The 23,669-nt window shown below is 42.3% G+C and overlaps 1 protein-coding gene across 1 annotated transcript in view; it reads left to right on the top strand.

The window, feature by feature from the left end:
- Positions 1 to 17,484, top strand: part of LOC115777044 (sodium channel protein type 4 subunit alpha B-like) — a 40,958-nt gene extending 23,474 nt beyond the window's left edge. The window contains exon 10 of the mRNA XM_030724860.1: positions 17,296 to 17,484. Within this exon, the coding sequence (XP_030580720.1) occupies positions 17,296 to 17,484 (189 nt within the window). The remainder of the gene's footprint in view (positions 1 to 17,295) is intronic.
- Positions 17,485 to 23,669: the final 6,185 nt, after the last annotated feature.

The following is a 23,669-nucleotide window of genomic DNA, read 5'->3' as shown; positions in this document are numbered from 1 at the left end:
TACGACACATGCGTGTGTTAGTAGTACGTATAATCCTGTAGTTTATGGTGGTGAAAATTGTAGTTTCATGATGTGGTTGAAGAAATCCTTCGCCGACAGTCTTAATGTATAACATAGAGTTTATTTACAAAAAGACAATGTCAAAACAGGCGCTTTCCTTTGCGACCTGGGAGAGGGTATGTCTCTAATCGCCCTAGCTCCCAGAACATAAGAAGAGACAAAGGTTATATAGTGTAGTGTTGGCAACCCCCACATCCTGCCTTCCATACATGGTTATAAAAACAAACTTCAGCCTCCTAACCTACAGCTAAACATATGGTCATTCCTTATATGGCAAGCCAGAGAGGTAGAAGAGGGGGCCTCTTTGTGCATTCCTTTGTGCTGCATCTCAAGTTACCCTTCTGCACAATCAATAAAGGCTTTAAGGAGAGAGACCATATATGCATACACATAGAAAGTTTAACAGAACAATACAGACACTACATAAAGTATTTTCTGAATAACCAGGTATAGCTTATTTCCTGCATGTATGTAAGGTCATTCCTTTTTTAGAGAGAGCAACAAGAGATTACACTCTCATACCATTCACTCCTAAAGCAGCCCTGAACTCAAGGCCTTAATCCTAAAGGAGAAAACCTATACATAGATGCAGTTTAACACACAATTTAACACACAGATCGATCAGACACTACATATTTCCCCCCTTTGAGACTTCCAACTAAGTCTCAAAAGACAAAGATATTTATTATTACTCCAAATAACAGTTTCTCCCATAACATAACTTTAACAAAAACTCTTTTCTGATTTCCTGTGAGGTGTGGGAGCAAAAACCCCTACTTCTGGCACCTCAGAGGAACTCAAAAAGAAAAAAGTGATTGTCATGTGACCATTTAGCAAATACACAAGAAAGTCTCAGTAAATAAAATCAAAAAAGTGTCCATTAGATCAGCTGGTCGACCCATCGGACCTCTCTATGGACCTCGTCCCTACCTATCCATTTCTCTCCCTAGAATCGAACAAAAGAACAAAACATCTGAGGTTCCAATGTACTTACCAAATGACAGACATCCTTCTTATATTGATTTAACCAAACATGTTATGCATACATGAAAAACTGTCACAAGTTCTGCTATTGTGTTACTGTAATGAACATACAATGAAGCAATATTTTATTATCATATAAATTCAGCCAAACATTTGAATATCAACTGTAGTTCTCCAACAGCTTTGGCTCCTTCATGTGGTATCCATACTGTGTTGATTCAAAGCATCTCAGTCCTTTTTATTGTCCATACATATGAACCCCTCATCTCAGCGGGTTCCTGAACACCTTCTCTGAAAGACACAATAAACACTGAACAGTATCTTCTGTAAAAACCACAAATAACATTAAAACATCAAATGTTAATTCATTCATTTTTCTTTTTATTTTAGATAAATGTAAAATTTCCTATTTCCCATTTTTGCATTTCCAATTTATCTTATTTTCTCTCATTTCCCCCCTTGGAAGCATCACATCACTATATAAGACATAAACAAACAAACAAAGAAAAGTAACAATGGTTAGTAAGAGTTAATTAACTAACAACCACTAATAAAAAAAGATATGAAGATTATAATAAAACTCAACATAAAAGATCTAATAGGAGTACACATCAAAGTGAGTATTACTCCACCACTCCTTCTATCACCACATCATTATCAAAGTCAGTTGTTCGCATGCTGACAAATCTTAGCACAATTTTTCAAAACTCCATTCATTTTTCACAAATTCCTCGGCTCTATAGATGATAAACATCACCAAGGCACTATTTAATTCCCAATTTTTCAAGATCACTTTTACAGTCTTATCCACAAACTCTCTTCCATCTTTTCCAATCTTAGAATCCCCATCTGCTTTTCACTTCTCTGGACTGAAATTCAGCAACAAATTATCCTTTTACAAATGCATAATCAGCACTCAATTTATCCTTCACCATCTTTTGGTTTTGGCAAGTTTTTGGCTAAATTAGCTATGACGCACCTCACTAAAGTGACATCTTCTTGCTCCAAGAGCCTCAGATAGTCTCTAATTCTGGACATAGTCAATGTATATTTATCCTAGCTCAGCAATTTCTGCGACTATTATAGATAAAATTTTCACTGGGTAATCCCTCATGACCAATAATGCTTCATCATGCATCAATGAATCCCCACTAGGACTCTATAGCATAGTGGTAGTCTCTGCTCCACTTCCGAATAAGCACTAGAATAATAAACATATTGGGAATTTGTCCCTATTCCAATTGTCTGACAAAGAACTCCACACGCATATTTACCACCCGCAGAGGCAAACACTCAAAAAGTGCTTAAAATAGTCTGGAAGCACCAACGCTGGGGGCTTCTTGCAGCCTCTGTTTAATTATTTCAAAGGCCAAAATGCCATCTTGCATCCAAGAAAGATTACAATGATGTTGCTTCAATCCATGCTGACAAACAGCCAACAATTCTCTGTTTCCAAGAGTTCTTCAGGTCATAGTTTGATTCCTCGCGTATTGTCCTCACACACAGAGATGTGTAGCATCTTCAGGTCGCACACAGGTGAAATCTGCTCCGCTATCCACCTTTACTGTTGAATCTTTCTCTGGTCTTGATGCTACCAGCTGACATCTCTCGCTCCGATTCTCTGGGCATCCCTAAAATCCTTGTTCCTTTCCCATGAAAGGGTTTGCTGGGCCTCTGGATCCGCTTGGTTGGCCTCTAACTCCTCTGGATCTGTTGCAATTACGAGCAAAATGACCAAATTGTCCACAGTTGTAACATCCCTCTGAAAACTGTTGCAAATTTAAATTAAAACTTCTTCCTCTTCCTCTTCCTCTTCCAAATGTTCTTTGTCCTCTTTCCCTCCAGGATTGCACTCGATTATACACTGACTGAGGGTAAGAGGTCACTGAAATCACCAATGATGGCTGCAACAGTTGAGGTTCAGCCTGATTGGGCTGCATTTGTATTGCTGGTTGATCTGACGGCTGCTGGCTCTGCATGACCACAGCTTGCTTCTCCTCTTTTCTCCTACTCTCTCCCAGTTTTATCTGGTTGAGTTTTCTGAGAGTCTCTTGATCCTGTTGTTTTTCCATCCTTCTGTTCCTAACCTTCAAGGTTGATGTCTTCTTTTAGAACTTGGAACCAGTTTTGTAGTGGTCTCAGCTTGTCCCACTTCAATTACTCCATCGTTGTCATCCTGATTGTGGTAATTGCCATCTTGATTGAGTACTGGTAATTGTAAGTAGACGTCTTCAAACTCCACTTTCTGTTCGTATGGAGGTAGGTTTTGTACTGCAGTCAGTTGTGAGAATGGCAGATTAATTTCAGCCATCAGTTTCTGCGTTGATTTTGTATTTTCCTCAATTTCTTTCAAGCTTTTTTCTCTTTCTTCTTTTGTAGCTTAAATCAACTTCTGTCCTTCGATGTCAAACAGCTGTAAGATGCTCAGTTCCACTTCTCTCTTCACTTTTCGTCGTTCTCCTTTCTTCCCCTTCTTTTGTTCTGCTTTGTATGTAGACACAAGCACCCTTATGGTTTGAATTACATCTGGATTAAAAGTTCCATCCTTAGGCCAGGGCTGATCAATATGTGGCCATCGTCTTTGCAATATTTCTGATGTCTTTGCAATGAGTAATTTAATTAATGGATTACTCCGTTGAACTACCTCTACTGGGGTAATTGCTCTCAAAACTGTGATATCATTGTCAGACATTTTAATGAATTCTCAAATTTCCCTTTTTTCCCAATGAATTAATTAACTTTCAAAGAACTTATTTTATTTCCAATTAATCAATGGTATTGTAATCAGACAATTTTATTTATCTGTTTATTTGTTTATCATTAGCAGTAATTGATCATTTCCTGAATCTTAAACCACTTATTTATTAGTCACTCGGCAACAATCAGTAAACACTCAACTGCCAACACCAGAAGAAATACAAACGTGCTGATGCAAAAACTATTCAGCCCACTATAACAATATAACTCAAATTTCTCCAAACCAGAATAAAGCTCAATATGCACCATAAGACACACAATTACTAACATCAACAAAGTATAAACCCCTTAAATGTGTCCAATCTTTTGCCAAATTGCCAGAGAATTGAAATCAAGCAGATGTTCTATATAAAATACCAAATTAGATATGTCTTTAAAAGCAAAGTAAATATGTACTCATAAATGTTTAAAGAACATATCAGGAAGAGTTTGTGAATAAGAAAAACACTGGCCTTTCAAGGAGTTTGATCCACTGGCCCTCAGGCTCTGGCCAGATGTCTCCTCTGGTTCTGTCTATGTTGCCACTCCCCTTGTCTCTCATGCAGGGCAAAGAGAAAAGGCAAGAATTAGTTCAGATATTAACATATAAAATCACACATACATATAATAATAATATCCATCCTCCACATAGCTTTGCAGTATAGCATCAACAGAGCAAGTTTATTACACTACCAAGCATCTTGGACGTGTAATCTCTCTATAAACACCATTTCTTTAGAACCCACTTTATTTCTTTCTCTTTCACTTTTTTTCTTTTTCAAGGAACCATAAAACTAACAAAATCCTTCTAAAAAGGAATCATGGAGTTCTGTCATCAAAGACCTCTTACAGAAAGATTCACAAATTGTAAGAGCACCAAAACAAGATCATTAAGACATATTAACTATAAACTGTTAACTATAAAGCCCTCAAAGAAGTGTCTGAATTTTTAACAATAGCAGGCAACTCATATGTTGTGTATTTTATCATTACCCATAATATAACATCTATAACCTCTATGTTTAATTACCAATCAGCAGTAACCTCATAAGGCAAGATGCCACACACACACACACACAGAGATGTTCTCCAAGCGCAGGAGAAATAAAAAGAAGGAAGGAGGGGGAACTCCTCCTCATAAACAAACAAAGAACAGGCTCAAATTCACACACACCTCCACAAAATGGTGAATCCTCACACACCCAAAAACCAAAATGGACGCTTGGCCAAAAGTTCCACAACCACATGTGGATGATTTACAACTGTGAGCAGACAGAGGCCTCACAGCTCTGTCTCTCCTCCTATTCAAATCCTGCACAATTACATGCTCTGTTTACAACAATGTATGTACCAGATTATCACTTTTTCACATGTTAACACCAATTATCAAATCCTCTACTCCAACTATTCCATTTCACACAAACTTTTACTTCTCTTTAAAGCCAATAAAACTTAATTTATTAAATCACACACCACTCTGTTCTTCAGAGGAAAGGAGGGGCAAACACACACACACACACACACACACAGACATAAGAAGGAGGGGGGGTGAAAGGCTCCCTCTCACACACTTAATCAATCCACATAAACATATGCCTACACACCCAGGTGATCTGCTCTCTACACAGACAAAAGCTCTCACAGGCCGGCACACACACAACATAACGGTCAAACGCATCTCATTTCACATAAACACATTTAGACTTTACAAAAGAGCCAGGAAAGTCAGGTCAAATTTTGTTATTCAAAAATAATAACCAATTTGACACACACACGTCTCGCTCAACATGAAACATAAACACACAGACTAGTCGATTTTTTCTTCTCTAGTATTAATGCCGCTTCTTCTTATCTGGTTCTAGAATGATAATTTCTGCTACCTCTTAATGAAATGCAAAATCAAACAGAAGGTTATATCATACACAACTCAGTGTCAATGAAACCTTTTTCTATAGAACTTTTTACACTTCCAGTTTTCCTCCCAAAAAAACTGACCTAAGAAAACATTCTAATGTTTAATTAGGATTTAGGCCTGCCTAAAGCAGCTCCATTATAGAAGGCTTAACTCAATTAAGCAGCTATTTCTTTCCTTATCTTTATTCTTATTTCTTTTCATTTTACTCTTATTTCTTCTCTTTTACACTTTTCTCTTTTACTCTTATTTCTTCTCTTACAGGGGCTAGCTTTTACAATTTATTCTGAAGAACAAAAGGACTTGTAAACCCAAATACTTGCTTTAGTCTTAAGAATAAAAAGAGGGAACTCTAAACCCAATTTCCCTGTCTTTTGGGGGGCAGCTTTTACAGTTAATTTTAAATCAAGGGGCTTCAAAACCCAAACTGCTTGCTTTTATGATTCAAAAGTAATTGAGGGGCCTCGAAACCCTGCAATCCCTGGACTTTTAAGGGTTGGCAGCTTTTTGCGGCGTGTTCTGAGACATTGGTCTCTATAACCTTTATATCCTAAACAGACCACAAGGACCTCTAAACCTATTAAACCCCGAGGGTGGGCATTCTCAGTGAGGTGATCAATCTCACAGCCATCACCCATGTCCTTTTTTTTTCTTTTAATTCTTATTTTACTTCATTCTTTAACACTGTTTCTCTCCCTCTCTTTTTTTTTTCTCAACCTCACAAATACTTAAAAATTTAAAACGAAGGATAACTACAACACACACAAAACCCCAAAAATCCTCCAACACAGGTGCTTTTTCCGTGTGAGCTGGAATTAAACAAACACTCACTTCAGAGAGAAGGCTCCTGGCCATGAGCTCCCCAGAAGCTGACCGCATGCTGTTGCCCACAAGCAGTTCTCAGTTCCGTGACGCCAAAATGTAGTTTATGGTGGCAAAATTGTAGTTTCATTGTGTGGTTGAAGAAATCCTTCGCTGACAGTCTTAATGTATAACATAGAGTTTATTTACAAAAAGACAATGTCAAAACAGGCGCTTTCCTTTGCGACCTGGGAGAGGGTATGTCTCTAATCGCCCTAGCTCCCAGAACATAAGAAGAGACAAAGGTTATATAGTGTAGTGTTGGCAACCCCCACATCCTGCCTTCCATACATGGTTATAAAAACAAACTTCAGCCTCCTAACCTACAGCTAAACATATGGTCATTCCTTATATGGCAAGCCAGAGAGGTAGAAGAGGGGGCCTCTTTGTGCATTCCTTTGTGCTGCATCTCAAGTTACCCTTCTGCACAATCAATAAAGGCTTTAAGGAGAGAGACCATATATGCATACACATAGAAAGTTTAACAGAACAATACAGACACTACATAAAGTATTTTCTGAATAACCAGGTATAGCTTATTTTCATGCATGTATGTAAGGTCATTCCTTTTTTAGAGAGAGCAACAAGAGATTACACTCTCATACCATTCACTCCTAAAGCAGCCCTGAACTCAAGGCCTTAATCCTAAAGGAGAAAACCTATACATAGATGCAGTTTAACACACAATTTAACACACAGATCGATCAGACACTACAGGGGTCTCCTTCATTCTTTTGGCTGATAATTCAAACACAATTAAAACCAAAGTTTCCAAAAAATCATTTGATTGGGCAGGTTCTGGTGCAGGCTGTTTATTAGTCATCTTAGTTTTACACACACAGCATAGTCAAAAAGCAAGACACAGATGGTAACATAGTTAATGCCCCCGGCTCCCTCGTGCAGATCCTCTCTCTGGATCTCGTGCAGAGACTGAGTGAATGTCCAAACAAAATCAAACTGTCCAAATGATCCATGGCTATGAGCAAGCTCTGTTGCAAGAAGTTATGAGCACTCAGAAATATACAAACACAAAAAGCAAATAAGCAAAAAACAAAAAATAAAAGCAAAAGCCCTCCTGGGAGGTTATGACTGGAAATAACAGACAACATGGACAAAGACTAACACTACATCCTCCCCTTCTACTACTCCTCTTCTAAGCATGGTATTTATGCTCTTCCCCTTTCTTTGTCTAAGATTTGTGCTGAGTCTGCACTTTTGAAGACATAATCACCTGCCATATTCGGCAGACTGTAAGATAGGGGCTCTCAGCTACCCTCTAGAAGGGCACAAACATCCCAGAGCGTACACTAGCCAAATATTGGACAGAGTTTAGGGCCAAATTTGCCTAAGGGCTGGTTGTGAGGACAGATTTCTCACAGTGTTACTGGAGGCCAAAGTAATGCCATCCAGAGTAAGTATCTGGTTAGACACCATGTTTCTAAGATTTGTGGGGCCGAGTACAAGAACTTCAGTTTGATCTGAATTTAGAAGCAGAAAATTAGAGGTCATCCAGGCCTTAATGTCTTTAAGACATTCCTGAGGTTTAACTAATTGATGTGTGTCATCTGGCTTCATTGATAGGTAAAGCTGAGTATCATCTGCATAACAATGAAAATTGATGCAATGCTTTCTAATAATACTGCCTAAGGGAAGCATGTATAACGTAAATCAAATTGGTTTGTTAGGTAAACAGGTTTTTTGTGAAGAAAGACACCTGAAACACTTTAATATATTAAATGTCTTACTTTTTAAATTAAAGAATCAGAAAAAATACACACATGCATGCGGGGACTCAGAGGAAGAGACAGGCCTGTGTGTGTGCTCTCTCTCTCTCTGAGACTGTGTTCCTGTCTATCCACAACATTTTTATACTGTCAGCCTCCTCTTATCTTAAACATAAACAATCTCTGGGTGCTACGAGTTGACCTTCATCATTCAGTCTTGTTCGAGCTGGTTTTCATGATTCAGATTCCTCTCATCCACAGTGGAGCCTGTTGTCTCCCCTGATGCTTTAATTATACGTCCTTGTGGCCGTTCCTCAAGATAAGATGTACTGGAACAGAGAAGTTAGTCTACTACTTTCTGATCAATTGCTCTCTGTCTAATGTATTATTTCATTGATTATTATTTGGTTGATTCACTGTTTATTAATTAATTTACTGGAGTTTACCTTTAAACATTTGTCCTTTATTCACTGAGTAAAAATAATCCCTAACAGGTCCTAGCACAGAACCCTGTGGAACTCCATAATTAACCTTAGTGTGTGAAGAAGACTCCCCATTTACATGAACAAATTGGAGTCTATGAGATAAATATGATTCAAACCACTGCAGTGCAGTACCTTTAATACCTATAGTATGCTCTAATCTCTGTAATAAAATGTTATGGTCAACAGTATCAAAGCTGCACTGAGATCCAACAGGACAAGCACAGAGATGAGTCCACTGTCAGAGGCTGTAAGAAGATCATTTGTAACCTTCACTAATGCTGTTTCTGTACTGTGATGAATTCTGAAACCTGACTGAAATTCTTCAAATAAACCGTTCCTCTGCAGATGATCAGTGAGCTGTTTTACAACTACTCTTTCAAGAATCTTTGAGAGAAAAGGAAGGTTGGAGATTGGCCTATAATTACACTGCATGAAAAGTGGGGTTTTCGACAGTTTCTGGCATGTAATATTGCCACGCGCCTTTAGGGCTCTCAGCAGGAGGCTTTGGTTGGACTCTCTGTATCAGAGCTCCCTCAGCTCCCCCCCCACTCTCCTCAGGTCTAGGGCAGGCTGTCATATGTAAAGGAGGTTTCTGTGAGTCATACAAATGCAAATCAAGTACTCACCAGTGGTCTTCCCCTCCTAACAGTTGTAAGCAGCATATTTTTATTTTGAGATATATATATAATCAAATTTACATTATCATCTTTTAAGCCTTTTTTCCATTACAATGTGACTGCACATAAATTATTATACAGCGAAACATTCAAACAAGACTAAACTCAGAAGAAGTCATTCTAATTTATAAATTAGTATTATCTAGTTGGAAATATACTTTTGGACGTTTTCAGCTTTTGTCCCTTTTTCCAATAAGGCTGTGAGCTTCTGTCTGTGAGCTTCTGTCTGTGAGCCTTTGTCATGGAGTTTATTGTGAACCCTGAACTTTAGTGGACTGAGGGAGATAAACAAAGGCTATAACTTGATTTTGGTGACACTACAAGCATTATTTTCACTGAAACGCATACTCAGTTTTCAGTCTAATTCACGTTCACACCATGAACGCTGCCATAAACGTTCAGTGAATGTTCACATGCATTAATGACAGTAAAGACTACCAAGCAAAGCGCCTTGAGGCGACTGTTTGTTGTGATTTGGCGCTATATAAATAAAATTGAATTGAATTGAATTGAATTGAATTCAAATGAAATGAATTAAATTCCGTGTGGCACCGTCCTCGCCTGTGATTGGACAATACAGATCACGTGCGGGATCACGCTGAAGGTCTCGCAAGACCAAAGGAAATCAGCGCGGTCGTTCTCTTCCGTTCAAACTGAATGGCGTTCTTTGTCTACGCTGCTTTCCTGGTACGACAATGGAGGTCGTCTATATTTCAACACCCCAGAAGCTCCTCGTGAAAGCGGGCCTCTCTACCGGCCAGCTTCAACCAGCCCCTCTGCAGACGAGAAGACACTGCTGGCTGCAATGAGTGGGTTATCTCCTCAGTTACTCAAGTTTCTACTAGTGTAGCTGAAAGACAAGATGGCGTCTATTGTGTAGAGACTCGATGCTCTGGACTCTAACAAAGAAAAGACGGCAGCACAATCCAAAAACTGCGGTAAGACTTGGTCGTTTCTAAAACAAAAATACTAAGAGTGGAGGAATGGTCACAGTAAGCTGACAGACGTATTGTGATTTGGTTTCTTTTTTTTATTTGGTTTCATCTTATAGGAAGCAGTTCCTGCACAACTCTGAATCCAATAAAAGCCGGTATGATCCTCTGCAGAGGTAAGAATCAGAAACAAAGCAGCAGTATTCAATGTGTGGAGGAGAGAAGAACTTCAAATGTTTTTACTCTTATTTATTTTCACCTTTATTTTCCACAGACTGTGTTCGCCTCACAACGCGAGTGTGAGTGTTCATAATGCGTGGACCGGGATATAATTGTGTGTAAGGATCTATTGGTGTTGTTTGTGTTTGTTGCCTGAATATGTTTATGTATACACTGTGTTTATGCTCTTTATTTACAATGTACAAAAATGTTTTCCAGCTTCTTGTTAAACCTACAGACGGTTCGCCGCAGCTTCCGCTACAGTCAGGCTTACGTTCAGGAAAAGCAGCTGTTAGAATAGATAAACGTTTAACTGTTTTTCTATGTATCATAATGTGTTCATCATAAACATGCACATGACCATCAGATTGTAAGCACAAAACATACTCACACACACCCGGACCCTCCAGGTGAGGAAAGCAGGTAACGCCTGTTTCCTGACGTCACACACACATACACACACCCCCACACACTCACGTGACGCTAAAATAAAAGCACCGGCAGGAAGAAGGAGGTCAGACTCTCTTTCAGACACGCAAACGAGTGTGAGCTGACTGAGACTCTCCCTGCAGGTTAAAAAATCAACTACGGGTTTCTGTGTCTTTCTTTATTTAACGGTGGTCCGAACCTAACATTTTTTGGTCCTTCGAGAGCCGGGCGGGCAGTGAGGAGGTTTTCCCAACGACTATGGAGCGATGCCGGCAGACTGTCCGGACAGCCAGCTGCAATAGAGGCGCTGCACAAAAGACCTGGGGCATGACGTTTGTCGCCAGGCCCGGCTTCATAGGTTTCTCCGCGGTCGCTGGGAACGCTTTCCTCGAGACCCGATCCACCAACGTGAAGACGACAGAAACCAGGTAGGACAAATCGTAGACTACTGAGTCGGACCGGGTCCGATTGCCATTATAACTTTAAGGGAAAGTTGGCTTTTCAGGGAAAACTGTAGTCTACGTCCTCCGAACCGGGTTCGTGAGGTAACCGGCCGGAGCTTTTCAGGGAAAAGCACAAACAAATCGTACACTACTGAGTCGGACCGGGTCCGATTGCCAGGATAACTTTCAGGGAAAGTTGGCTTTTCAGGGAAAACTGTAGTATACGTCCTCCGAACCGGGTTCGTGAGGTAACCGGCCGTTGTAACTTTCAGGGAAAGTTGGCTTTTAAGGGAAAAGCGCCCTCAGAACAGGGTTCACGAGGGGCACCGGCCGAAGTAACTTTCAGGGAAAGTTAGCTTTTCAGGGAAAAGCAAATAAAGTATAAAACGGTACCGTAGGTGTTTTCGCCGACAGGAGAAAGTAAATTGGTAACTCCCGCCCAACGGAGGAATTTTAATTTGGCCTTAATTTGGAATTTTGGTGTTCTCACCGTAAACAAAGATTTAAAATAGGCGCCATAAATACGCGTATGTGTGTGTGAAAGTGAGTGACTGAGAGCGTGAAAGCCGCCATTGAAGTGGAAGCAGCAGCATGAAGAAAATCTAACAGTTTTCAACTTCATGGTCTGTTGGAGTACACAGTGAAGGGCGGATTTGGGTTTAGGTCTCAATAAAGACACGTGGTCTGTACGAGACAAAGCAAAGGCCGATTGTACGTCGGGAACAATGGGTAAGTCCTCTCGAAATGCGAGGCCGCCGTATTAGAGGGCGATGTAAAATTTATGGAATGGCATAAACAAGGGTCAACTCAATATAAATAAATGGAAGAAAAAATATGGGTTTAAGGGAAAGTTGGTAGTGACAGAATGTGAAAACTTAGTAACACAGCTGCAACAAAAAGCAGCATTTTGCAAAAAGGCGCAGTTGGAACTGCAGTGTGCTAAGTTGTGGCTGTTACAAGCTAAACGCCGACAGGAACAGCGGAAGGCAAAAGCCACAGCAGCAAAACCACCCACACACGTGCATGCAGCTCTAATAAAGGCAGATGAGGAAACTCACATTGTATGTAGATCCCAGCAAGACCGTAGTGGGCCTGACCCTGCGGCACCCGGAGCCGCGCCATGTTTAGAGGGGGGAGGAGCTAACGGCGTAAAACAAGCCGCGCCATGTTTAGAGGCGGGAGGAGCTAACGGCGTAAAACAAGCCGCGCCATGTTTAGAGGGGGGAGGAGCTAGTGGGACAAAACAACATGAGACCCAAGCAAGGGAAGGCTTAACAGCTGTTTCTCCCGCAGCTTTTTCTCCCATTGCGAGCCGCACCAGAAATGGGGAACTTAAAACACTCGCGCACATAGATGTGCATGCCACACCTAAGCCAGCAGGTTATCCCGTTTTATCAGAGTACGGGCATGAAAGGGATTGTTACAATTGTGGAGGGCCCCCACCTGCACTGGAACCAGTGGCACAAACCTTCCCCATGCTCCAAGTCGCGAACCCAAACATAGGGACAGCAAGCGCCCCTCAACCTCCTACTATTTTGGTTTACCGACCTTGGACTGAAACTGAAATGCAAGAGGCCGTTAGAGGCTTAACCCCACACAAAATTGTCATAGAGCAATGGGCGACAGATATAAGGGGATTACAAACCTCGTTTAACCTGAATGGGGATGAAATGTTTCGTGTGTTCCGCAACCATTTTAAACAGGAGTGGGGAAGAGTAAGGGACACCTTCACAGGAAGAGATGAGGGCGGCAATATTTTAAGGCATAATTCAGAAATCTTACGGCAAGGGATGGAAGGAGTAATTTTGAGAACAAAACAGACCCTAGTGCCATCCCCAAATTATGACAAAATTAGCCAATGCAGACAAAAGGAGGGTGAAGATGTGTACGAGTACCAAGGTCGCCTGGAAGCAGTTTTTAAAGCCCACAGCAGCATTCCTGAAAGTACAGAACCAAACAACCCCTACCAACAACACCTAAAACTAACACTAATGTCAGGATTTCAACCCAAATATTCTGATTTTATTCGAAAACACTTTGTAAATCACTCGACGGCTAATATAAATGAAATTATGAACTGGGCAACACACGCAGAGGGAGTGATACGGAGAAAAAAAGGCGAAAAATCTAAATCGGGCGGGGGGGGCAGTAGCGCGTTCATGACCGACACTATGCCACAGGACTCCCAAGTGTTTCTCGTCGCCCCTTCTCAGAGCAGCCAAGGGAAAAGGTTTCAACACCAGAAGGGGAAAGCCAAAAGTGATGAATGTTACAATTGTGGCCGGAAAGGTCACTTCACCAGGGACTGCCTGAGGGAAAGGAGGGACGGAAGACGGCAAAGGACAGGTCACAGGAAAGGCAGGAGAGACCCCCCATACAATCCTGACTATGACAGCGACCACAACATAGCATGACTAGACCAGGAACCACGAGAACATGGCCAGGAAATCCCTGTGGATTTCCAAAGCATACTGGCCATGCTTTCCAAGCCAGGTGAAAAACCCACAATAATACTCACAGTAAATGGCAAAGACTTAGAGTTTTTGTGTGACACAGGGGCAGACCGAACAGTAATTAGACAACCGTTCCCAAACCGCAAACCAACAAGAGATAAAGTATACGTGAAATCAGCTAATGGACACCTGAGTACTCTGTCACTATCCAGCCCAGTACAAATTTACAATTCTGAACTGGACACGGAAGTCAGAGGGACAGTGGTCTTAAGCCCAGAATGTCCAGTAAATCTACTAGGTAGAGATATGATGGCCAAACTGAAAATAGCTGTTATCCCAACACCCACCGGCATGCAAGCCAAGACTATTAGTGAACTACATCACAATGAAGAAGAAGAAGGAAAACATTATTACTGGAGTCCAGCTTTGCCATTCCCGGACACAGGCGTTGTAGATCAGGCATGATTCTTTGTCAGCTTAGAGGACCATCCCGAACTAAAAGACGTTCCAGACCATCTGTGGTCCAAAGGGCCATCCGATGTAGGTCTTCTTAAGACTGCGCGACCAGTAATCATCAAACACAAAACTGCTTACAGGCCAATTGTGAGGCAATACCCCCTGAAACCAGACGCCCAAGCAGGAATTGAGCCAGTAATAACTGACATGATCAAAGCTGGAATAATAATAGAAATGCCAGACGCTAAATGTAACACTCCAATATTTCCTGTTAAGAAAATAGGAACAGAAAAGTGGAGGCTAGTACAGGACCTGCGTGCTGTCAATGAAGCTGTGCAATCCAGAGCCCCATGTGTCCCACACCCCCACACATTGTTGAGTCAACTCACTCCAGATAAAAAATGGTTCTCAGTGATAGACTTGAGCAATGCTTTCTTTTCAATCCCACTGCATCCAGACTCCCAAGATTGGTTTGCGTTCACTTTCAAAGGGAAAAAATTTGCATACAGTAGGCTTGCGCAAGGCTTCACCGATAGTCCGACCATATTTTCCCAGGAAATTAGTAACTGTCTGTCAGCCATACCAATCTCACCACACTCTCAAGTTCTGACATACGTGGATGACATTCTAGTAGCATCAGACTCTGAAGAGCACTGCAGACAGCAATCTCTCAGAGTATTACAACACCTAGCTGACACAGGTAACAAAGTCAGCTTGGACAAGTTACAGTGGGTGAAACAGGAGGTAAAGTATTTGGGGCACACACTCACACAAGAAGGGCGGAGACTGCTAGAGACAAGAAAATCATCACTAGCACAAACACCTAAACCAAAAACCAAGAAGCAAATGATGGCCTTTTTAGGACTATGTAATTATTGCAGAGCATGGATCCCTAATTATGCCCAACTGACGAAACCATTGCTCTCCCTAATATACGACAACCCCATGGCAATGACAGATGTCATACAATGGACAACAGACACTGCAGAAGCTTTCACAAGAGTAAAAGAAGCACTGGTAACAGACCTAGTGCTGCCTCTTCCAAATTACAAAAAGATTTTGTCCAGACTGTAGATTGCAAGGATGGCTTTATGACTTCAACTCTGTTACAGTCTTTTGGAGATAAATTAAGGCCAATTGCTTATTACTCCAAACGCCTAGATGCAGTCTCACGAGCATTACCACATTGCGTGCAAGCAGTATGTGCAGCAGCACTCGCTGTTGAGGCCTCCAGAGAACTGGTGCTTTTCCACTTACTTACACTTAAAGTGCCACATGCAGTATCAGTTTTGCTCTTACAGAGCAAAATGACATTCTTATCTCCAGCCAGACACTTGAGCTGCATAGCCCTCCTGTTATCGCAACCACACATAACTATAGAGCGCTGCACCACTCTAAACCCAGCCACTCTACTACCAACGCCACATGACGGCGACCCTCATGACTGCAAAGTGCTGGCGGAACAAACCAGTAAGCCCAGATTAGACTTGCAAAACGAACCACTGGCGAGAGGCCACGTTGTGTTTGTGGATGGCTCAAGCCGGAAAAATGATAGAAGCAAAACAGACACGGGCTACGCTATAGTCACCAATACCACCATAATCAAAGTTGAGAAACTGCCCTCACACCTCTCTGCTCAAGCAGCCGAGTTAATTGCATTAACCGAAGCATGCAAGCATTATGCAGGTAAAGCAGTCACAATTTACACCAACAGCCAGTATGCCTTTTCTGCCGTACATTTGTTTGCAGTGCAGTGGGCGAGAAGGGGAATGCTGACCTCTACAGGAAAGCCAGTGAAACATGCTGAACTGTTAAAAAACCTATTAGCAGCCATAAAACTGCCATCAGCCCTGGCCATTTGTAAATGCGCGGCACACAAAACAGGCACAGACTTGATAGTACTAGGAAACAACTACGCTGACAAAGTGGCAAAACTGTCTGCAAGTGGTAAATATGGCACCTCAGATGCTTATACAACAATTGTGGAACCCTTGTGAACCGACGTGCTGCACGACATGCAGCAGCAAGCTCCTAAACCTGAAATAGAGCAATGGCTAAAGGATGGGGCATTTAAACTAAACCAGCTGTACCACATAAATGGAAAACCTGTACTTCCTAGGTCACTGTTCAAAACAGCAGCCATATTGACACATGGTTTAACACATGTGTCAACAGGGGGTATGGTGAATATTATAAATAAGCATTTCTATACTAAAGGCTTCAATAATTACTCAAAACAGTTTTGTAGGGCATGCATCATCTGTTGTAAGAATAACCCCCAAGGCAACATAAGGCCAATGCGAGGGACCTTTCCTACCCCCAGCTACCCGTTCCAATTTCTGCACATGGATTTTATAGAGCTAAACCCATGTAAGACCTATAACTATTGCTTAGTGTTAATAGATCCTCTGACTAAGTGGGTCGAAATAATTCCAGCAGTGAAAGCGGACGCACTCACAGTAGCAAAAGCTCTGTGCAAAACTATTGTACCCACGTATGGGGTACCTGAAAAACTGTGGAGCGACAATGGCCCACATTTCGTAAATGAAATAGTGAGCAAAGTATCGCAAAACCTAGGGGTACAGCTAAAAAATCACTGCTCTTATCATCCGCAAAGCGCTGGACTCGTTGAAAGAACGAATGGTACAGTAAAAAACAGACTAAGGAAATGTATGGCAGAAACGGGAAGGCCCTGGGTAGAATGCATAGACTTAGTAAAAACATACATGCATGTGACCCCCAACAACACAGGGATAACCCCCTATGAGGCATTGTTTGGCCGACCTTTTAGACTCCCAGTATACACAGAAGAACAACAAGCAGAGGAAGAGACAGATTTGAGTGATTGGATGAGAAAGTTGTTCCAAAGCAAAAATGTTGTTGATACAAATAAACTGCCGGAAGGCCCTTCTGCTTCTCCACAGGAACATCCGGTGGCGTTGGGAGACTGGGTCCTGGTCAGAGTGATTAAGAAGAAGTGCTGGAACCAACCCCGGTGGGACGGACCCTACAAAGTACTACTGACCACACCAACTGCAGTCAAAATAGCAGAGAGATCCACGTGGATACACCTCAGCCATTGCAAAAGGATTGAGCCAATCAACGCTGAGTAGGGGGCGGAAGTCGGGGTTCAAAGGGGGAAGTGAGCCCTAGGCCACTTTCGTCTCAAACCCGTGAAGAAAACAACTGAACCCCCCACTAAATAGGGATGGCTCATTCACGTGCAATGACCACGTGGAACTGGATCTGGACCCTGGGCGCATTGATGACCATCGCGACTGCAACACCACTGAACCACCTCAAGTACCCACATGCCTACGCAACCACGAATGGTGGCGACCGATGAACGCAACAGCTTATAATAGAAACTACACCAATTGCTATGTGTGCTCCCACATGCCAGTAGCAGCCCATAATTCAGGCCTCAGGCCATATAATGTCAGGTGGACAAAGTCATGGTGCCTGTACGGCCTGTCAACCCACCCAGGAAGTGGTAAACTGTGGCAGAACTCTAACTTCAGTCAACCATTAAAAATCAATTGGGCCAAAACACCGATCACTAGAGCTGAATGTACCCCAAATGAAGATTTGGTAGCATGGCCACAGCTGTCCGTAGCACTACCAGAAGTATTAATGCTAACCCATCTTCCCAGAAAGGCTTTTCCAGCATGCGTGGTTAACAATGGATCCCGAGAGGTGGGGAAGCTGCCTCACACGTTGTGTAACAGTACGTTTTCCTACTGTCCACGACAGAACGAGACGAAGTGCATGTACTGCCTCCAGAATCCCACGTGTGCAAAGAACAGTACGCTCCAAGAGGCAGCATGTGCGATGACCAACCGCTCGTTACCGCTGGAAGATGGAAGTCAGAGTTACTGCTCCCGCATAGCCCCTGGGCCTAAAGGAACCCGGGGTACTGACGGACTGGTATTTTGTATGTGGACACAAAGCCTATGTCTCCTTACCACCTGACTGGAATGAACTGTGTACTATAGCATCATTATCAGACCACATGTTCTTTATGCAAAGAACAAGCACAACCAGCAGGCACCTCCGTGAAGTGACTGAACGGGTCGAGGATGTTCCCAAGGAATGGAGAATATGGGGAACCGGGGAAAAGATAGGACAGAGCCTGTTTCCATGGGTCAGAGTCGGACTGGTTCAGGATCATGTCGAGATAAACAGGTACGCCCTACTCCGTCTGATAAATGCCACAAGAACTTTAGGCAAAGGAACTTCACGGGAGTTGAGCGCCTTGCGTGCAATGGTGATGCAGAACAGAGTGGTTTTGGACTTGCTGGCTGCCCCGCAAGGAGGAGTATGCAAGATAATTGGACAGACTTGTTGCACCTTCATCCCTGATGAAAACGGTGATGGGGGGAGTATCCACACTGCTTTGTCTGACTTAGACACCCTGCAGCAGTATGTAGAACGGCAGACACCTGGAGGGAGTCAGGACTGGCTCTCTTGGCTGACTACTGGAGCCTGGTGGCAAATTCTGCTGAAAGTCTTAGTGCCACCAGGGGTCATTCTGCTACTCTTTTGTTTATTTTTCAGTTGTATTGTTCCATGTTTAAGGAAAATGATGACAAATGTTTTCATTTCAGCTTTCTATCAGTATACCCTTGTGCAGGGTGAGCAGGAGGGTGAAACAGAAGACCAAATATGAAACCCCCATTGAAAATGGGAGACCAAGTGGTGGGGGTGGATGTAAACTGGTTTCAAACTAATGTTTAATTTTTGCAAATGTATGTAGGTGCTTCCCTGAGTGAGACTGACTAGCAGTGGCTGCCGTGAGCGGCGGGGCCGTTGAGGAGTTTTCCTGTCTTGAAAGAATAGAGAGTGACTTTGGGTCAAAAGAAGGATAGACAGCCGCATGACAGGTTTTTCGCCTCAACCTCATTCAGGATTGTATGTGCTATGTTCATGATAAACAGGGAGGAAATGTTAGAATAGATAAACGTTTAACTGTTTTTCTATGTATCATAATGTGTTCATCATAAACATGCACATGACCATCAGATTGTAAGCACAAAACATACTCACACACACCCGGACCCTCCAGGTGAGGAAAGCAGGTAACGCCTGTTTCCTGATGTCACACACACATACACACACCCCCACACACTTACATGACGCTAAAATAAAAGCACCGGCAGGAAGAAGGAAGTCAGACTCTCTTTCAGACACGCAAACGAGTGTGAGCTGACTGAGACTCTCCCTGCAGGTTAAAAAATCAACTACGGGTTTCTGTGTCTTTCTTTATTTAACGGTGGTCCGAACCTAACAGCAGCCATTAAAAATCCTGCCCGGTGACGTGCAAGAAGGAAGCAGGTAAGACGTGTTGGATTGTATTGTTGGTCTGCTGTATTTGTGTAGTTAGCTTGAAAATGCAGTTTTATTTTTGGAAAATATTACTTATTGTTTTTTTAACCCAAAATGTATATAAAAAGGAGATACAGTGAAGGTGAAAATAATTAACACTGAATGTTTATAGTTTTAGCAGCTGTAACATTTTGGGACCTAAAGATAAAAAATGTATAATCAGTTTAAAGGTGCCCCAAGGGTTTTTTTTTTTTTTTTTCTTTCCTGCTCTCAGTGGAGATGGATGCATTTTCCTCTTCTCCCCAGCCTTCCCTATCTACCCCTGCTTTTTGGTGCTTCGCTGCTTAGAGCATCTCTTCACACATCCCCAAACTGGAAATTAAATTATAGATCTGGTCAGCTGGTCTCTCAACACTACTGATGGCCAAATTCTCATAACGAGGAGATTGGGAGAAGGGGAACCCTCTTTCCTCTGGTCCGACTACACACCCGGCTGGTTATGTTATGGATTCCTGTGGGGATGGAAGATAACATTCCTGGCTGCACTGTGTGGACATGGCATTTATATTGATACCAGGATTTTATTCCCGAATTGGACCTGGGGATACCTGGTATCCGGGCAGCTGTTCAGGCCCTAGTAAGGCTGCCTATGAGGGATACAGAAACAGTACGAACTTAATCAGACTCAGTAGAGCTGAATTGAAATGGATTACATCTGGAGGAGTGTTGGAGTCTCTGTTCTGTGTGGTGGAGTAGAACCAAATTCAGATTATTGGATTTCTGAGAGGTAACAGAAAACTGTAAGTCTGTCAGCAAAGAGTTATGACTGCCTGAACCAAAACAATTGCAGTATTTGGAGTTTGGCTCCCAGACGGCCTTGGATGCTGTCTGTCTAAATCATCTCCATGGAGATGTTTGTAAACAGATGCTCTTCACCCCCACCCTGTGACCTGTATGAACTGGTATCCTGGCAACCAAGGCTGACTGTACCATCTTATCATGAACATCATCATGAACTGCTGGTCTGGAAGCTGTGTGTCCATCACAGTATCCTGCTCGTCTCCGCTGGCAGCCCCTCCCCTACCCACCCTAGTGCTCTCCAGGCTTTAAATGTGCTGCTGCTTTGCTGAGGTGTTTTTAGGAACCTCGTAAGGTGTTCATAATGAAAACAGTACCAGATGATTTTTTTGAACCTACCTATCCCAGTGTATCTCTTTCTGTTTTCCTGCTAAAGGTAGCGCCGGAAAAATGACTGCATGACCTCAGACACCTGCCCCCCCTGTTTGTGTTTGTCTCTATGTTTGTATTTCTTGGATGGGTGTTCTGTTAACTGTAATTTCCCCCATTGTGGGACTAATAAAGGTATTCATATTCGTACTTTTATCAATGTTAAATTTTTTCAAAGTACTTGTTCATTTGTCTTTTATTCACAGGATGCAGGAGTTGGTACTTTGTCAGATAACCATTGTTTCTGATGACAAAGATGGGCTGATTAATTTTTTTTTTTGCATTCAGGGTCTTATCTGCTATGTGTGCATTCAAAGTCAAGAGACTCAAACTTTCAGTGTAGTTTCCTGATTTTTCACAATATTTCATATAGTTTCATAATGACTTAATGTGTGCTCTGTGTCAACAGCTGCTGGAGGCGAGGGCGAGTGTCCTGGCAGTGAAGGAGGTTACCTTCTGGGACGGTGTCACCACTGACCTCATGTTGGATGAGGAGGATGGCGTCTCAGAGGGCGTGTCGGGCTGGATTAAGTCCCCCAAGCTTCCCCAGCCAGGAGCTCAGTGACCTCTGAGCCAAACTGCAAGACTGACTAGAAGCTCACCCTAAATACAACGCCGTGCACCATAAGTGTTTGTATGCTGGACCATGCTCTGAGAGAAAGCCACCACCACATGGCCCAGAAGTAGCAAAGCATTACATGTCATAATGTTTTTGTTTTCTTTATATATATATATATATATATATATATATATATATATATATATATATATATATATATATATAAAATATGGATTATATGATGTGTGTGTGTGCATATTGCTTTGTAAATAAAAAAAGAAATTCAAACTTGTGCCTCACAATTTGTTTCTCTTATTTGAATAACATACAAGGTATATGACAGAAATAATAATTAAATAATTATTAAATAATTAAAAATAATTTTTATTACTGCGTTATTATTTATTAGGGAGGGGTTTACCCAGGCCTGTCTTTATAAAGGCCAGTGGGGGACAGATCTAGCAGCCAATCACATGTGAATGATGACTTGCAATGTCATTTTTTTCATCCAATAACAAAGAAGCCACGTGGGTCTGTTGCCGCCGCTTCGGCTTGCAGCGCTGCTATTCATATGTAAAGTAGAGTCGTTAACACCTCCCGCTGGCCGGCTCCCCCGTACCTTTACCCCCCGCTGCTTTTGGTGGTACGTAAACGACCATAACCGTCTCAGGCGAACGAAAATCCGCATCCCCGTATGCTGACGAAAGCTGCCGTTTACTAGCAGCGCCCGCGTCAGTATACGGGGACGAATATGCTTCTTTTCTTGCAGTGTTAGCTAAGACAGCTGGGTCAGTGATGGCTTTTTAAGCAGAGGTTTAATTACAGCCACCTTGAAGGTCTGTGGTACACAGCCAACTAATAAAGACAGATTGATCATTTTTAAGATTGAAGCATCAATAATTGGAAAGACTTCTTTGAACAGTCTAGTAGGAATGGGATCTAACAAACATGTTGCTGGTTTGGAGGAAGTAACTATTGAAGTTAACTCTGAAAGATCAACTGGAGCCAAAGAGATTCATCATGTTCCGTAAATAAAAGTCTAATGAGGCTTCTTATTTTTCAGTGTTTTCAGAATGATTTGTGATGTCCTTTCCAAATAAAAGCTGTGTTTGTTCCTCCTCAGGGTTTCAAAATAAAAGCCTAATGAGGCTTTTATAATGATTTGTGATGCCCTTTCAAAATAAAAGAGCATTTTTTTCCTCCTCAGGTCACCCCAAAACACAAGCATTCATGACTCAGGGTGGCACTAACATCTGTATGAAGCCATGTTTCAAGTCGTGCTTCTGGTTGGTGTCCCACTGTTGGGCGATCAGCATGGTAATCTCGCCCATATGAGTCGCCTTAGCACCGCCATTGTGCTCGACTTCAACCATCTGACGGCTGAGGAGCTGACAGAGGCGCTGTACACCATCATCAACCAGCCAAGTTAGGGGTGATTTTACTGTGACACAGTTTGTCTTTACATTTCCTGTTGTCTTTTTTTTCATTGTTGAAATTTTTCCTCTTCAAAGTAAAAGTCCCGACTTCCTGTTGAATTAGAAAACTTTATTAATTTTCCTGTCTTTGACCCCACTCCTTCACAATAACAGTGTACTGTGTTTCCACTACTGAGTTGCCGGTGCTCGTGCCAGTGTTTGTGCTGGTTCCAATGAACCAGCAAAATGCTTAAAAATGGGCCTGAGTTTCCACCGTGCTTTTTGAACTGCTCCTTTACGTATGAGTGTGGGCGGGTCCTCGTCTGGACAGGGAAGCCGAAGAGCACAAACGTGGGAGAACACGCTCTCCTTTCTGTGCTGCAAATACGTTTTACGGTCCAAACCAAACTACTGCAGCATCTGTGTGCAGCACAGAGGGAAACACAGACAGAGATTAGAGCAAGACGACAAGTACGCACTTTGTGTCCTTTTATCTGTGATATGAACTGATACAAAGCAGCAAGTTCAGCCTTAGAGCCCAACCTAATTCACAGCCGTGAAAATCGCTTCGCTTTTCTCATGTAATACACATGTTATATGGTAGAAAACTTTACTTTGAGGCGGCAGAGTCACGCCTTTCTGCCACTTTTGTCATGTTCTTGGTTCCAGACCAGCTAGCTCATGGTGCTGGAGTTGTACTGGTTTTCGGCCAAGCACCAAATGCGTTCGTCTTGGAAAAAACTACTGGCAATGGCACATGGTCAGTGGAAAA

Source organism: Archocentrus centrarchus, unplaced genomic scaffold (genome assembly GCF_007364275.1).
Source record: "Archocentrus centrarchus isolate MPI-CPG fArcCen1 unplaced genomic scaffold, fArcCen1 scaffold_42_ctg1, whole genome shotgun sequence".
Classification (NCBI taxonomy): Eukaryota; Metazoa; Chordata; class Actinopteri; order Cichliformes; family Cichlidae; genus Archocentrus; species Archocentrus centrarchus.
This window is presented reverse-complemented; position numbering and strand designations above follow the sequence as displayed.